Source organism: Sinocyclocheilus anshuiensis, unplaced genomic scaffold (assembly GCF_001515605.1).
Source record: "Sinocyclocheilus anshuiensis isolate Anshui unplaced genomic scaffold, SAMN03320099.WGS_v1.1 scaffold914, whole genome shotgun sequence".
NCBI lineage: Eukaryota > Metazoa > Chordata > Actinopteri > Cypriniformes > Cyprinidae > Sinocyclocheilus > Sinocyclocheilus anshuiensis.
The window spans coordinates 1655347-1671856 of NW_015539870.1; the positions used below are offsets into that span (position 1 = coordinate 1655347).

General features: G+C 38.1%; 4 protein-coding genes across 5 annotated transcripts in view; 1 reads left to right on the plus strand and 3 right to left on the minus strand.

The window, feature by feature from the left end:
• Positions 1-482: 482 nt before the first annotated feature.
• Positions 483-7516, minus strand: LOC107685076 (sterile alpha and TIR motif-containing protein 1-like). The gene is made up of 8 exons (XM_016481540.1): positions 6387-7516; positions 4237-4855; positions 3130-3342; positions 2931-3022; positions 2305-2631; positions 1636-1825; positions 1232-1353; positions 483-1069 (listed from the first exon to the last, which is right to left on the minus strand). The coding sequence occupies exons 1-8, from the start codon at positions 6842-6844 to the stop codon at positions 949-951; spliced, it is 2142 nt and encodes a 713-aa protein (XP_016337026.1). The 5' UTR covers positions 6845-7516; the 3' UTR covers positions 483-948.
• A 1270-nt stretch (positions 7517-8786) lies between these two features.
• LOC107685077 (vitronectin-like) lies at positions 8787-13396 on the plus strand. 2 transcript variants are annotated; one of them, XM_016481542.1, is made up of 8 exons: positions 8787-9003; positions 9083-9202; positions 9299-9688; positions 9906-10045; positions 10270-10426; positions 10514-10660; positions 11043-11513; positions 12824-13396. In XM_016481542.1, the coding sequence occupies exons 1-8, from the start codon at positions 8952-8954 to the stop codon at positions 12943-12945; spliced, it is 1599 nt and encodes a 532-aa protein (XP_016337028.1). In that variant the 5' UTR covers positions 8787-8951; the 3' UTR covers positions 12946-13396. The 2 variants fall into 2 exon arrangements, with proteins under 2 accessions (XP_016337028.1, XP_016337027.1); XM_016481541.1 differs by having other exon boundaries at positions 8863-9003; positions 10514-10666.
• Positions 13397-14635: 1239 nt separating this feature from the next.
• Positions 14636-16186, minus strand: LOC107685183 (scavenger receptor class F member 1-like). The gene is made up of 2 exons (XM_016481694.1): positions 16177-16186; positions 14636-15673 (listed from the first exon to the last, which is right to left on the minus strand). Exon 2 carries the CDS (start codon positions 15582-15584, stop codon positions 14691-14693), a length of 894 nt encoding a protein of 297 aa, XP_016337180.1. The 5' UTR covers positions 15585-15673; positions 16177-16186; the 3' UTR covers positions 14636-14690.
• The window catches only part of LOC107685160 (scavenger receptor class F member 1-like), a 20937-nt gene continuing 20613 nt past the window's right edge, over positions 16187-16510 (minus strand). Inside the window, exon 9 of the mRNA XM_016481676.1 lies at positions 16187-16197. Within this exon, the coding sequence (XP_016337162.1) occupies positions 16187-16197 (11 nt within the window). The remainder of the gene's footprint in view (positions 16198-16510) is intronic.

Sequence of the window (16510 nt, forward strand, 5' to 3'; positions counted from 1 at the left end):
CAAATCCTGAAACTTCTTCCAAATACTGCTTGATGTGATGAATAACCATAATGATTTAATATAATAGCTTATAACTAAAATATAATAATTTACATAACAAACTGCAAAAACTTTAGTCACAAAGGACTAGAAATCTAACTAGAAACAATTTTTGAGGAACTACAGTATTTTTGACAGCTTTGTAACCTAATGCAAATCCAATTCAGAAAAAAAATCAAATTTGATGTTTAACGTTTCATAAGGCTTTTTTTTTCAATAATCTAACTGATTATGCTATAATGCAAGATTATCTAGTATTATGTAGCATATAAATAGAGATTGACTATGTCATAAATATGATTGATAATGCATAAATCGATTCAACTTCCTGAGTTACAGAAATGTCCCACACAATTCTGGGAGCACAGTCAGTATATAGCAAGTTTGATTACTATAGCACAATTGAATATTCAATGTTATTTGCCACAAATGTTGTCTACAGACATAAAGCTGTAAATAATCCTTGTGGTAAAGTCACATTTACTGTTGTTCAGGAAATTTTCACAGGAGGATGTCAACAGGAATCACAAATTTTGCACGAGGGTGGAAAAATTCCCCATATGTAGATTTCGCAACAGGTTCAGTTTGGTCATGTGGATTTGCCACCCTGACCAACAGAAAGCTGCTTGGTTTGAAAATGACTTCTATGTGAGCTGTGCCCACAATTTTTTCACTGATATTTGCTAATGTGACCACACATTTAAAGTTCCAGTGCATCTCTGGGTTGGTTACACTTATGTTCTTTTCTCTAAGAAATTTCAACAGTAATCTATCTAGACATGCATACAACTGAAGGAAACACTGACCTCTGAGGAGTAAGCAGGTGTGTTCTGGTTACGTGGCAGTCATTATTAGAAACATCTTGTTATTAGGCATAATAAAGGGCTTTTTATTGGTCAAATGTATGTTTTATTTCTTTTGTGGCTCTTCTTTGTCTGTTTTTGCTCCATCTGGTTGCTCTTGGCTTGGGCATCCCTCGATGAAGCGCAGAATCTTTTCGATAGTGGCTTCTTGATACTCATGGGACCACCTGTGACATTGAGAGAAGAGATTTACGTTAATTCTTTTTCCAATTGGAGTATTTTAGATTAGAGCCTACAAGTTACTGAGCAGGCATAAACTAGAGGAGTGCATATTGTATGTCATAGAGTAATTGCACCAACATGTTTAGTCAGGCAGAATGTTGACTCACTTAATGCCATTAAACTTGAGAATGGTGTTCATGTCCTCTGGCAGAGAGGCTGGATCTGGCCAAACAAAGTTATCAGTAACAGGAACAATGTTCTTCTTCCCATTCAGAGCGGTGACGATCTCCTGTGGATAACATAAAACAAAACATTTAACCTCAGATGGCTGAATGACTATGTTAATACACATAATTACATATTTCAAGGTCTTGGCAGAAGGACGTTTTGGCATCTTCTGAGAACTGATTTAAGGATTCTCTAATAGGGATTCAGTTAATGATGACTGTAATCACTGAAGGAGTGTGTTTTCAGTCCAATTGCAGCATTTGGACAATGACCTGGACCTTGAGTAAATATGGCTTTATATATAAAAGTACAGTTTGATCAAAGAAGGATTTCTTCCTCTAACCTTGTGAACCCAGTCTTTCATAGCCACGTCGCCCATGCATTTGTCCAGCGAATTGGCTGACAGCACCAAAATGAAGTTGCGCGCTCGCTGAACACTCGTGATCAGCTTCTCCTCAAACCTGCCAGCTTCTAGTTTCTCTACGTCGATGAAGACGCTGAAACCCCGTAACTGTAGATGCACCTTCAGTAGGCTGCAGAGAAGGAGAAGAACAGGAGACGTGGGATTTATTTCAACCAAAAAATGACCAATATTAAAATTCTATACTACTTTGTCTAAATAAATGAAAAATGGAACACTAAAAACAATGATTAAAGTGAATTTAGAAATTACTACATCTTAGTGAAAAATAGTACATCCATATTTCACACAACAGCATGAAACAAGCATATTCCATTTAAGATTTGCAAGAGAACATGAAAGATCACATTGCACAGTGTTATTTAAATTAAGCAATTTTAAAGATTAACTTTAAGTGGGAGTTACATGATGGCAAATGTAATCTAACTGTACAAAAAACATAGGATAAAAGTGTATGTGCACAAACAAATATCCAATAATCAATATGCACAGTTATATTTTGCATCCATTGTCATTCAAATAGAATCTGGGTAACTAAATAGGTGCCATTACTGTAAAGACAGATAAGAATCATCTCATTTGTGGTCTGACCTGGCAAGCTGTGAACCCGTAGTGCGACGGTAGCTGATGAACACATCAGGGCCTGCGGGTTGGGAATCGGTTAAGCAGGGTTCAGCAGGGCGGTGGGCAAAAGAAAGGATCTTTGCACGATGGATTCCATTCTCTACATGACAGTCAGACAGCAACTGTTGGTCTGTAATGTGGATGATATTGTTCCGATCGACTCCAGACTGAACCAAGCTGTAGGTGTACTGACGGAATCGTGGGTCTATATCAGCAAGCCAGTCTGCCAGGTTATTGGGGTCACATGTGGAGTAGTTGGCGTAGGTTTTCAGTACACGCAGATCTCGAAGAAACCTGCACAGAGGTTTTCAGAGAACTGCTACAGGTTATGATGACACAGTGAAAATGCTTCTATTTTGCAAAAAAGAAAAAAAAAAATGAATTTTAATTTTAAATTTTAAAATAATTAATTTTATTTATTTTTTAAACATACCAGGCTTCCAAGTTTAAATTAGGTTTTTAAATCCCAGATTTTCAACGTGATCTCAAACTTTGAAGTTGAAATTAAGAATGAAGTTGTGCATAAATGTCTATAAGATTTCTATTTTTTAGCATGAATAATTAAGGATTTCAAACAATTAAATAGCACTAGCCTCTTTCGAGTGAGCCCAGAAGTCATGCCCAGATCCTGGATCAGATCCTGTTCTGTGATATTAAGCAGTAGATCTCCATCCACCTGCAGTGCCTGAGAGATATGGTACACAAAACCGCAGCAAAAGATATCACGATATCATCCTATCCTCCACCTTTATCTAAGGTCAGCTATACAGGAAATGGAAGCTGTGTACAAACCTGAAACCGTTCACTGAATGCACTGAAGCCAATCTGCTGCAGCCAGGTCTGCACCTCTCCGCTCTTCCAGTTGGGTACAGATGAAAAGATACGCCTCGGGACGTCCTCGCTCATCATTGTTAAGGCCCGCTTAGCCAGAGAGCACACAGTGGCGTTACTGCAGTACATGACGATCCTCTTTAGACTCTGAACAGCTCCAATCTCCTGAAATATCTGAGTAGAAAGATCCAGGAAAAATGTACAATTAAATGTATGAATATTTTGCATCATATTGGCTGAATGAAATCCAATACTTGTTTCTTACAAATTTTTAATGCTCCAAAAGTAGTGCCTGTTTTGATCTAGCACGTCACAAAATATGATGTTCATTTTGTACCATTTTTGCTTTTGACAACCATTTGTAAGGTCAAGACGTCTTGTATTATCCCCAGTAAAACTGCCATGGAGACATGATTCCTATCTTTCTTTGAGCCAGGTTACAACTATTTGTTCAGTTTTCAGTCGATTTTCACAGGAATGAATGATTCTGAAGACATTATTTTGTGCCTAATCATGATCCACCCCTTTGCAGACTGCAAGTTAAATTATACATTTTGAATACTTCTTTTTGTCATTCAAACTGAAACTTTTGTCATTTGACTGCTTTTATTATTTTGATAAGTACATTAAAACTGGCACACACACACACACACACACATATATATATATATATAATTTGAGAAATCTTCATTCCTTTTCTATTAAAAAACTGACGTTTTTTATATTTTTAACTCGGTATCATCAAATTAGCTAATATTATATATTTTTCTAGATATTATATATATTTTTATATATATTTTTGCAAATCAGCAGAAAAAATGTTGATGCATTGCTGTTATTTATGCTTGTGTCTTAGAATTTATTTATACTTATGTCGTAGTACTAAAAATCTGCATTAATTAAATAAAATAATATATAATATACATAAACATATATTAATAGATATTTTAAAATCTATACATAAAATATATATTAGATACTATTTTAATTCATGCAATTACATAACCAAGACACTCTCACTTGTAATACAGTGAATGCATAGAGGAGTAAATATAGTGTCTGCCTGACCTTGGTATTACGTTGACGAGACTTGATACTAGTCTCCACACACAGGTAGAATGCAGCGATGCATTTCCCCTCCAGACATGTGCCGTCCAGCAGAGGCAGTAAGTGCTGCAGGTCTGCTGCGGTGCGGCCCTGCATGCTGTCTGCACTGTCCAACAGGTTGCGTGCAAACTCTTCAGGGTCCAACGAGGCGATAAATGGCTCCACCAACTCCAGAGTGCCAGACTTCACTACTTCTTTCTCTATCTCCCTATTAGCTGCCAGCACAGCCACGGCCAGACAGGCATGGAACCGGATCAGCTCGTCCTCTTTGGAAAATGCCAGTGGGAACAGCCATTCAGCCGCCTGTTTTTCGATCATCAGACGCTGGCAGCGGTGCCCACCATACATAGCGCAGTTTGCCAGGGCCACAGCGCAGTGCCGCAGTACAGTTGGGTCTGTTCCACGGCACCAATACAGGAGGGTGTCCAGTGCTCCGTTAGTGATGAGCTGCGCAGATGTCTCCTCTGTGTGTTTAAACATGTGCTCAAAGATGCCCGACACGCTCCGTGCCAGCTGGGCATCATCCTGCTCACGGGTCAGGTTCAGGATGACCCCAAGCCCCATACGTGCCACATAATCCCTGCAGAGAAATACAAAAACAAGCATTTAAAAGAATTTGTATGCATATAACCCTTTTGAAAGTGAAAGTGAAAGGGACATGTGGCCAAGTATGGTGTCTCATACTCAAAATCTGTGCTCTGCATTTAACCCATCCAAGTTCACACACACACACAGCAGTGAGTAGTGAACAAACACACACCAAAACACACAAAGCAGTGGGCAGCCATTTTTGCTGCGGCCCCCAGGGAGCAGCTGGTGGTTTGGTGCCTTGCTCAACGGGCACTTCAGTCATGGTATTGAAGGTGGAAGAGAGTGCTGGTCATTCACTCCCCCCACCTACAAGCCCTGCCGGTATCAAGACTCAAACCCACAACCTTTGATTACAAGTCCGATTCTCTAACCATTAGGCCACAACTGCCCCAATATACTATATACTAATATTAGATAAATGATTACATAATATCAAACCAAGTGGCACCTGCAAATAAATCACACAACACAAGACACTTAGGCCCAATATGATTTTTAGTGGATTTATTAAGTGGCTTTAGGGCAGATTTATACACCCCCCTGCAGCTGTGGCATAACTACAGTGAATATATTACCCTGTCAGACTTTACTCTCCTGTTTAATCTCATGTTTTTGTCCCGCTGTTTTTGGTCTCTTTCTCTTTATTTATTTATTTTTTTTGTCTTTCTATTCCTTTTAGGACAAATGCAGGATGGATTGGGATTACAAATTCAGCCCTGACTATAACAATATTAATATTGCAAATGAAAATGGAACAATTGACAGTTTTAGTAAAGCAAATGTACTGCTATAAGCAACAATAAAATCTGTAAAAAGCTAACACCGAATTGCAGGGCTATGTTTAATACTGATTTTCTTGAATTAATTCTTGAAAATGGGTTTGATGCCACCAAGAGCTGCCAGTGTGACTCAATGTGCACATACTACAAGAGCTGTTGCAAAGACTATGAATCCTTGTGTCGTATTAGGAGTAAGTTTACCAGTTTGGTTTTTTCAACTCCATTTAAACAAAACGTGTGAAATGCAGTGAACAAAACAATTAAAGTTTATTAGAACTGAACATATTTACAGAGAAGAAAAAGTCGTAGCTTCATCCTAAATTCATGTTCATCAATCTCTCTCAGCTTCCGGCTTCCTATATTGACTGTGTGAATGTGCAAATGATTTACATGCAGCAGAAAGATTATCTAAAAAGAATATGATATCCCAGGACAGTTATTTTAGGTACAGTATATCTTTCAGGCAGTATGATTATTTTCTGCATACTATTCCATGTGAAAATGTGTATATTGTTATACAAAAAGGGGGAAAAAATATTTTTGAACAGTATGTTATTTATGATCATTTTAAACCAAATAAACTGTATGCATGTAAAATGCTTGTGCTATCTTTCTTTTGAATAACCAACTGCCACTTTGTTTGATACAATGACACTCATTCACATTTAACTGTGACTTGCTTGTCCAAATACTTTTTCGGGCCTAATAAATGAACAACACTTTATCAAGAATGTTCCTTACCTGTTTTCTGAGACCAATATTTGCTCAAGGAGCTTGGCAGACTCATATGTGATTCCTACAGCAGGTGTCTGCAGCAGCTGCAAGAGCAGTTCCAGACCCCCATCCAGCCGGATACTGTTGCACATCTCCTCTGCTACCCGTCGGCCCACTGTGGTTAGGACCCAGGCCTCCTCAACCAGCTGGAAAGTCTCAGCGATGGCCCGGCGGGTCTCCTCCACATCTCCAGTGTCTTTCGAAGACTGTAGTGTTTTGATCGCGGAGCGCAGCGCGGGGAGAGAGCCGTCCAACACAGCCCGAACGTCGGCGCTGATCCCCGGTGACACAGCCCTGGGGCCAGAGCCCGTCCTCCGGTTGTGTAGCCGATTACTGACATATTCAGGAACCGTGAGTCTGTCGGTGCTAAACATGGAGAAATAACGGCAAATCTTGCTGAGATACACGACAAGAGACAAAAACATCTAACGTTTACGTTACCAGCCGTTTCTCTGCCGTAACAACACTTATGATGTTTCTTTGTCTTTCCGCTGTGACAAAATAAATGATCGCGTCGCCGTCATTACCAAGCAAATCATTAATGTCTATTGCGTGGGAAACAGTTTCATTCATTAACAGCGACTGTTTACACCAAACCACATTATCCTGCTGATAATAAAATAAGAAATGACGTCAGAGCACTGGCAAAGCCTTTAAGATACGCTTAAAGTATCCACTGTTAGAAAGGGCCCACAAGGTTGTTTAAAAACCATCAAATAACAAGATAAAGCTGTCAGAATGGCCTGATGTTTTAAGAACATTAGAAAGCCGGTTTGTATCGCTGTAAACCGGCAAACGATTGGGTTTGTCAGAAAAAAAGACGACTATTTCCACTGTCCTTTTACCACCCTCGGATAGATTCCTGTCAAAGCCAACTGAGGCGATACTTATTCATGAAATAAAACACTGTGAAGCCGTTATATTTGTTAAGATTGTTGATAATGAATCCTCAAGCATCCTCAGCGTCCGTTTATAGACCCGCCCTGTGTAGCTCACAAACTGGAAGCGGAGAAGCATCCTCAGCATCATTGTGCCACTTTAGCTCAACGCCCCCTGGTGGACAACGACTGTATGCAACTTTAGCTTTTTTGTAACATGTTTTTCGTATTTCTGCCTAAATACCATAGCAGCAAAATATGTTTTAAATTTAAAAAAAAAATACATATATTAAAGTTAGTTTTAGCCTACATTAAAAATGGGGGGAAATCTCTTTAAATTAAATTGACAGAAAAATCTGTATGCTTCTTGCAGTGTTAGGAGATGCTATTTAACTGAAGGGATTTGCACTTAGCCTTTCGCAGTCTTTTTCAAACCACAGATAAAGGCCATTTTAATAATTTTAGCAACGTTTCACACGCAATTTTGAAAGGGGGTTGGCACAGCTTTTAACCCTGGGTTATGAAACTTTGCTCGGGAACTTGTTACGTCGAGTTGTTTAGCTACAGACAACCAATCATAAAGTGCCTCACTGATGACCTCATTAAATATTCATGATGTTTGTATGGCCGCAGCAGTGTTGCGAAGTCCGCGGTTTTCCCGCGGAATTGGGCTACTTTAACACTGTTGCCGCGGGTTGTTTTTCATGTCCGCGGGTTGAAAAATGACCCCAATAACGTGATGTTTAGCCCATGGAATGCGAATTTTACCAGGGGAACCCCGCCAAAACACGTGTATTTTATCCCCGGAACGCGATTTTTAACGGGGGACCCCCCTCGAAACGCGACTGGGCTAGTTTTGGACTAGTTTTGGGCTAGTTTTGAGTAGCGATTGGGCGGGTTTTGTTGTGAAAACCTGGAAACCCTGCCGCAGGACGCGCTGTGCACACGTACTTTGCACTGGAGAGAAGACGACGGCTATATTATTATTCGCCAATTTATATGGCAACGCAGGCGATTACTGAAACGTGCCCTTATTTAACTTTATTCCTCCAGTCAGTGTTATTTTACCATGCAAATAAGAACGCTAAACTCATAACTTGACTTAGGCTAAGTTATTCATGTACGACGAATGTTTGTAAGCAGTTGTGTAAGGTGATGGTGTTTATAGATCTATTAATCATTCACTTTTCACAGAGGTCAAAAGGGTTATTTGTCCCCAAGTTTAAGCAATACACTCCCACATTAGTAAAGGACATCATGGTGGACTTTGTTAAACAGTCTAAATCTTACATTTTGAAAGTTGTAAACAAGCATTATTTCTTTCTATACCTTTACACACTCAAAAGTAGTGTAGCCCACAAATTCAAAGTAATTTTGCTTTGACCTGAATGAGTAATATGAATATTAATCAACTTAAATAAAACTGTTACATAAAGTATAATGCTCATAAAACAAACTTTTCATACTTTTATTATCGGATTGCAAAACAATTCCTGTCTGGTTTTGATGACTACAGTTAAAACAAAGACGAAAACATTGCAGATAAGTTTTGCAATATAAGTTTAAACAAAAGCGGGTGAGCGACCTCTGAGTATTGATTCCTGTAGTCCTGATGGTCTCAGCTCTTCAGTCACATTCAGTGTGAGACGCCAGGATGAGGCTTTTTCTGTTGCTAGGACTGATTTCCTTCACATATGCTGCTGAAGGTAAGAACACGTACTCTCTTATAATATTTTGATATACATTTTCTGTGTTATCTTGGAACTGCGCTCTTTTTCCTGTCAGAGTCGTGTATTGAACGCTGTGAAAATGGGTTTGATGCCACCAAGAGCTGCCAGTGTGACTCAATGTGCACATACTACAAGAGCTGTTGCAAAGACTATGAATCCTTGTGTCGTATTAGGAGTAAGTTTACCAGTTTGGTTTTTTCAACTCCATTTAAACAAAATATGTGAAATGCAGTGATCAAAACAAGTGGATGAGAAACTGTTCTTGTTGCAGCTCGTGGAGACACCTTTCCTTCTTACCCTGAGGATGATTATGAGGAAGCAAACAGCACAGAGGTGCCAATCAGATCCAGATCACAGCACAAAATTTTGACCCCGTCTACAGCAACCTTTGCTGAAATATTCAGCCGATTAACACCAGCTTCACAAGTCTTGGATTCAACGTTAAATGACAACCCAACACCAGAGATTGTCACTGCTGCCAATCCAACTACACATTTCAGATTAGCCTCCTCCATTAAGAACCCAACCACAACGCCACACACAACCTCAAATGCTGAACCCACACCAACAGAAGCCAAAGACCCTGATGCTGAGGTCTGCAGTGGCAGACCCTTTGACTCCTTCATGCAGCTCAAAAACGGCTCTATATACGCATTCAGAGGTAAGTGGCTTACAGCAAAGAAAAACAAATATGTGAATATTATACAAAATTATTTTATACTTCATTTAGGCTCATTTTTGACAGTAATATAAAAATGTACATACAATATATGTAGTATAAGTAGAATTTTTTTTAAACATAATACAAAACGGTTAAGTAGCAGTCTTCTTATTATATTTATTTACTCTAATTAAAAATGTAATACGTTTGTCTACAGGACAATATTTCTTTGAGCTTGATGAGAAATCTGTATTACCGGGGTACCCAAAGCTCATCGAAGACATCTGGGGAATAAAAGGTCCAATAGATGCTGCTTTCACTCGCATAAACTGCCAAGGAAAGACGTACATCTTCAAAGTATGGATGACCTCACATTTATATCTGTAATTTAAACCATTTACAATTTCTAGCACTTAGTTTATACAGTGTGAGTTGTTTATATAATAAATGATATTGTTAATATAATAAATAGTCACAATTTATTTTAATTTATTACATTTATTTAATCAGAGTTAATCAGAATTATTTAATCTGTTTCACTGAATGATTGTAAATGAAAAAATTTATTATATTATTCCCAGGGTAAAAAATACTGGAGGTTTGAAGATGGACTACTAGACGAAGATTTCCCACGAGAAATATCTGTGGGATTTGAGAAGATACCAGACCATCTGGATGCTGCCTTTGCCATTCCTGCTCACAGCCATCATGGCAAAGAGAAGGTTTATTTTTTTAAAGGTTTGTACTTAACCTAAAAAATAGATCTAGATTTACTTTCATGTTCATTTAACTTTACTAAACAAACCATACGTTCCTTCTGTTTAGGAGACCAGTATTACCAGTATGAGTTCAAGCACCAGCCATCCCATGAGGAGTGCATTCAGATGTCATTGAGATCTCCCTCAGCACTCTTCCGCAGATACACTAATATTTACTACGACCGATGGGTTGAGCACTTCAACCAGCTCTTTGGTGGATGTAATACTTTTTCAGAGGAAGCTATCAATACTATGAACTAGGGGTGCAGGAACTAGGGGTACTATGAAGCAGGCTAAAAAGTAGCCTGCTTATATCATTTAATAAAAATGCACAAACAAATTTGATATAAAATTGATCATTTGATTTGTAATCTTTACAAATACTTTGCTTTGAAAGTACCAGGTAGTCACATAGTGGGGAAAAAGAAATGTATAGAAGAAAAAGGTACATCAAAATGCATCGATAATAGTTTTATCATCATATCGCAGCCCCCTGAATTGTAGTCGAATCGAATAGTGAGGTGCCTAGAGATTCCCACCCCTACTATGAACCTGAAACTGCTTCCATAACTCAGCTTTTAATTACTTTCTTCCAGCTCAAAGTCATCACAGTGGCCATCACTTCATCAACAAAGACTGGACTGGCATCAAATCTCCTGTGGATGCTGTGCTAGCCGGCAGACTCTACGTCACTTCAAGATGGCCCAGCAGAAGGCGTCAGGACAGATATCGGCAGGATTGGGACCAGCAGTGGGGCCAGCGGCATGGACAGCAGTGGGACCAGCGTTATGGGCAGCAGTGGGACCAACGTTATGGGCAGCAGTGGGACCAGCAGTGGGGCTCCAGGCGCAGGCAGAATAGGTCTCCATATTGGGAGACTATGGCTGAGAGGGGCATCAGCATTGGACAAGAGTTTGCTCAGAGGTTTGGGCAGGACAGACACGGAGACTATTATCATAGACAAAATGACTATGATTATGACTACAGATACAGACCTTCTGAAGACATCGCCTATGACATACTGCGCAGGAGGCAGCCTTTACAGAGTGTCTACTTCTTCAAAGGAGGTACTGATATGACATGATTTTATTATTATATTATTATAATTATTATCAGGGGTGCACATAAGTTTTTCAGCCTGGTTCTCATATGAGAACCTGGAGATTTGGTTTGGTCCTCACACGGCACATGGTGTGACCCATCAAATATAGCTATAAAAAATTAATTAATAATAGTGATAATATTATTGCACTTTATTTCTTTTTTTTTTTTTAATAAAATAATAAACTAAATAATAATGTGTGATAATACTATTTTATTTTAAAATAAAAAGGGAGTATTAAATACAAATACAATCGTTTTATAGTAAACGTAAAACTAAAATGCTAATATTTGTATTATTTTTATTATTATTATTTTAATTTGAATTATTTTAATTTTTCATTTTCAAACTTAAAATCAGCAAGCTTTTATTTTGGCGGGAAGTAAGTATATGCGCTTCCGGATTTAGCGCTGCCGATTGTAGAGCGTCAACTGAATGAAATGTCACAGTTTTGCATTGTGCTTTGAAAACGTTAGCGGGTAGCCTAGATTTATGCTTTCACTTTTAGCCTATATTTATGCTTTCAGTTTGAATAGAAATCGTATACAGTACAGTTTGTCTAAAATGGTAATTGTGCATTAACAGCTGTCATCCATGTCGGTACGCAAACGTGCGCTCTGAACTAATTTGCACGGCGCATTTCTTATTTTGGTCACGCATGCGGACCTGCGTACCGCTTATGTGAACCCCTGGTTATTATATTATAATATTATATTATGATTATATTTTTCAAAGGAGGAACTAAAAATCGACTTGATTATCTAATATTATTTCCAAAGTTCTGTCATGAAACTCTAGATGGCGCAGGCCGATAGGTTCAAACTCATTCTGACATAATGACATCATTATTCATATGGCACAGCTGATTGGTTTCACTTCTTATCAGCAGCCAATGAGCTTGCTGCTCAACATTCATATACTCGGCTGCCAGTTGCAGCATGCTTCAGAACCCTCCACCTTCCCCAGCTCCACCTGTATAGATCTGCTACGGGGTGATTTCATGTATGTCATAAATGGGGGTTATTTCATATATGTTATATGTGCAGCAGCAGTATTTCTTACATGTCTGTGAATGTATTGGCAATAGCAAGTCTCAGTACTTGCTCTGCTGCAGCAGCAGCAGCAGCTCAGCAGATCTATTCCACCAAGACCAAACACATTAACATTGCATGAGTCTCCGGGAGTTGTCATGACAGAAATTTTATTATTCAAAGGAGGAACTGAAATCGACATGATTATATTATATTATTCAGATGTAAACTTTTGTCTTTACAGATATGTACTACAGAGTGAATCTCCAAACAAAGCGGGTTGACTATGCAAACCCTCCATATCCAAGACCTATTGGAAAATACTGGCTTGGCTGCAAAGATAAGCCAGGAGCAGAAAAGAGATGAGTCCAACTGTAAAAGACATTTAATAGTATTTATCATACAAGAAAAATAAGCTGCATTTGTATGATCAAAGAGAAGGGTCATCAGAAGGCCCTTTTAGAATCTCTCCACCGATTTTAATACAAATAGAATGACATTCATAATGTTCTACAAGTCATCCTCCCCTGGAGACTAATCTACTCTATATTCCTAACTGTTGTGTTGAATAATTATGCTCAGTGGACACCATGCAATTTTTGGTCTCAAACATCTCAAATAAACAGACATATGAATATTATCATTATCATATGAGAATTATACTCTGATTTTCATTGAGAATTCAAGCAATAGCATGAGAGTAATAACATTTTGTACTGATGCTTACAGAAGCCTAAAGTTCCTATGAGCTTTGCAATAGTTTTAGTGGGGGTTTTGTAATCCTTGAATAAACAGCAATGTTTTTTTGTTGTAAAACTCTTTTTTTTTGGTAATGCATACATCATTTTATTAGGTTATACCTTTGAAAGATATTAACATAAATCTCTTTCTGTTTTAGCTTTTTCATCACAGTAAAATGGTGTTTCTTTTTCATTTTTGCTGCCAATACCATTTACATTTACATTTAGTGTTTTGGCACAGTTCATCCATTTATTGTGGTTTCTTGCTCTTTCCAAAGAAAACACTGCGCTTACTGCCAATATCGGGCAATTGAATTTATCTACATCACCCCATATTACAAGTAATCAGTGTCATGCTGTCAAGAACAACTTCGCTTTAGTGATGCATGTAAAGTCTAATCCTTATTTATCGTGCAGAGAAAAGATGCCAAAAACCAAGACATGCAATTACACAGAAACTTATACAGCCCTAAGAGAAAAGAACCAGGAAGTATCTGTCAGGTTACTTCGACACAATTCTACTTTCTGAATTGTTGTGGAAGTTATTTCATGCATAATTGCTGCAGGGTTCATATCTTGGATCAGGATTGATCTACACTACTGTTCATAGTAACATTTAAGACTTAAGAACGTTTAATGTTCTTAAAAGATGTCTCTTAGTCTCACTAAGGTTGCATTTATTTAATCAAAATAAAGTAAAAACAGTGAAATATTACAATTTAAAATAACCTTTTTTTCTAATTGAATGTATTTTAAAATGTGATTTATGCCTGTGATGCAAAGCTTTATTTTCAGCAGCTGTTACTTCAGTCTTCAGTGTCACATGATCCTTCAGAAATCATTATAATATGCTGATTTGCTGCTCAAGAAATATTTCTTATCACTATCAATGTTGAAGACAGTTGTACTGTTTGATATTTTTGTGGAAACCTTGATATATTTTTTCAGGATTCTTGATCAAAAAAAGTTAAAAAGAACAGCATTTATTAAAAAAAAAATAGATTTTTTTTAGCAATGTAAAAGTTTACTGTTACTTATGCTTAAATTAGTCCTTGTTGAATAAAAGTATTAATTAAAAAAGAAAAAAGAAAAAATCGTACTGACCCCAAACTTTTGAATGTCAGTATAGGTAGATACAGTTACTCAAGGGGTTATGAGGGCAACATCTTGATAAAATACTTTTAAAAAGTGTATTTAAAAATAAGCTAATTTCTTTAAACTAAGAAGTAATGTTTTAATTGAAATTATAATAGGGAATATACAAACAAACTACATTTTATACGTAGATATGTTTATGCAAAACTTGCATACAGTACTTAAAAACCTTTTTTTTATTGCCCTTTAAATCATTAACTTTAAGATTCAGGAATATTATGAAATCTTTACATAAACAGTCTCATACGTGTGCTCTGTCAGACTGTCTGTCTCACAGACTACTTCAGTGTCTTGCTCCACCTCCAAACTATGGAGTGTATTGCTTTCTGGAACACTTTTTAAAATGGAGGACAATGGTCTCTTGGGGGTGCTGTTCTCCTGAGGAAAGTCTGTTGCCCCCACTGTGCAGGGAGAGCTGAGGGAGTTGTGTTTCCTGCGACTAGGTTTCCTCATGACCACCTCTGATTGGTTTGACCCAGTAGCTTGCTCCCATGCACTAGCCCGCGCTCCCAGTTTCCTCCGTGGTGGCTTGGCGATTGCCTGCCCCCTTCCTTTGGGCTGGGCGGCCTCTTCTCTTTGTCTCTGTAAGCTACCCAGTCTGCGCAGCATCGCCTGAACGGGCCCTTTTGAGGGGGGTTCTTGCTTGGCCATCTTTTGGGTCTTACCCACAGTCACATATACAGTTGTTAACCTGTCTGAATCTGCATCCTGGCCACTATCAGATGGCTGGGCATTTTTCCTGGTATTGGAAAGTGTACGTCGTCTCCCACTGGGCACAGTGAGGTGAGTCCTTAGCGGGCCAGAATTATATCTTTCCAAGTCAGTTTGTGATGTTTCAGATGCAGCTGCTTGCTCCTCAAAGGAGATGGTCTCCTCGTTGGTTTTCTCTTCTTTTTCTGTTTCTGTTTCACTGTGGTTTCCCTGTCCTCCTTGCAGGGCAGAGATCATCAGCACACCCCAGGCCTTGGGTTTCCGACTAGTTTCTGGCAGATCTTGAGTGGAGCTATGGCGCTCTTTAGGACTGAACTTCGTGCCCTCTGCAAAAGAGACTGAAGGACGTTTGGATTTGGCAATGCTGGAGGTACGAGGGATACCAAAATCTTGTGACATGTCCTCACTGCTGAATGTTGATGGGTCAGGGAAGAAGTTACACTTAGAGTTTAGCTCCTGGAGCTCTCCACCGGCCACAGTTAGAACATCTGTGTGAGGAGAATCGGACATTTAACATGAATCGTATATTCAGGAATACATTGCTGTTGAATATTTTCCCCTCACAGTGACACAGATATGTTTTTAGACAATGTGAACAGCAAATATCATAATAAATTTGACATTTTCTTGCAGTGTGACTTTAGTGTGAACAGTCAGAGGTGGATTCTAAAATAATTAATCTATGGATTTAGGAATTTGGGGTCAGTAAAGAAATTCAGCAAGGATGCATTAAATTGATCAAAAGTGACAGTAAAAACATTTATAATAATAAAAAAGATTTCTGTTTCAAATAAATGCTGTTCTTTTGAACTTTCTATTTCTCAGAGAATACTAAAAAAATATATCATCATGGTTTCAACAACAATATTAATCAGCACAACTGTTGCTAATGATAAGAAATATTTCTTGAGCACCAAATCAGCATATTATAATGATTTCAGAAAATTCAGCTTTACCATCACGGAAATATCTTCAAAAACATCTTACTGACCCCAAACCTTTCAACGGTAGTCTGTTGAATGGTACAGATTACATTTAACTTTAAGACTGAAAGGAATATAGTAATTGTAGGAATATAGTAATTGTAACATTTACTGTTATTAATATAATAAAATATAACATTAAATATTTTTAAATATCACTCATAGCTCAAAATAATAACTAAAAAGAACAGCCAAAGCAAAACTCTAGCTGCTGCTTCAACTACAGAGTAAAAACAGCACAGAAAGAGTGTGAAACTAGAAATAGCTCAAAAAAAAGAACAGCCAAAGCAAAACTCTAGCTGCTGCTTCAACTACAGAGTAAAAACAGCACAAACAGCACAG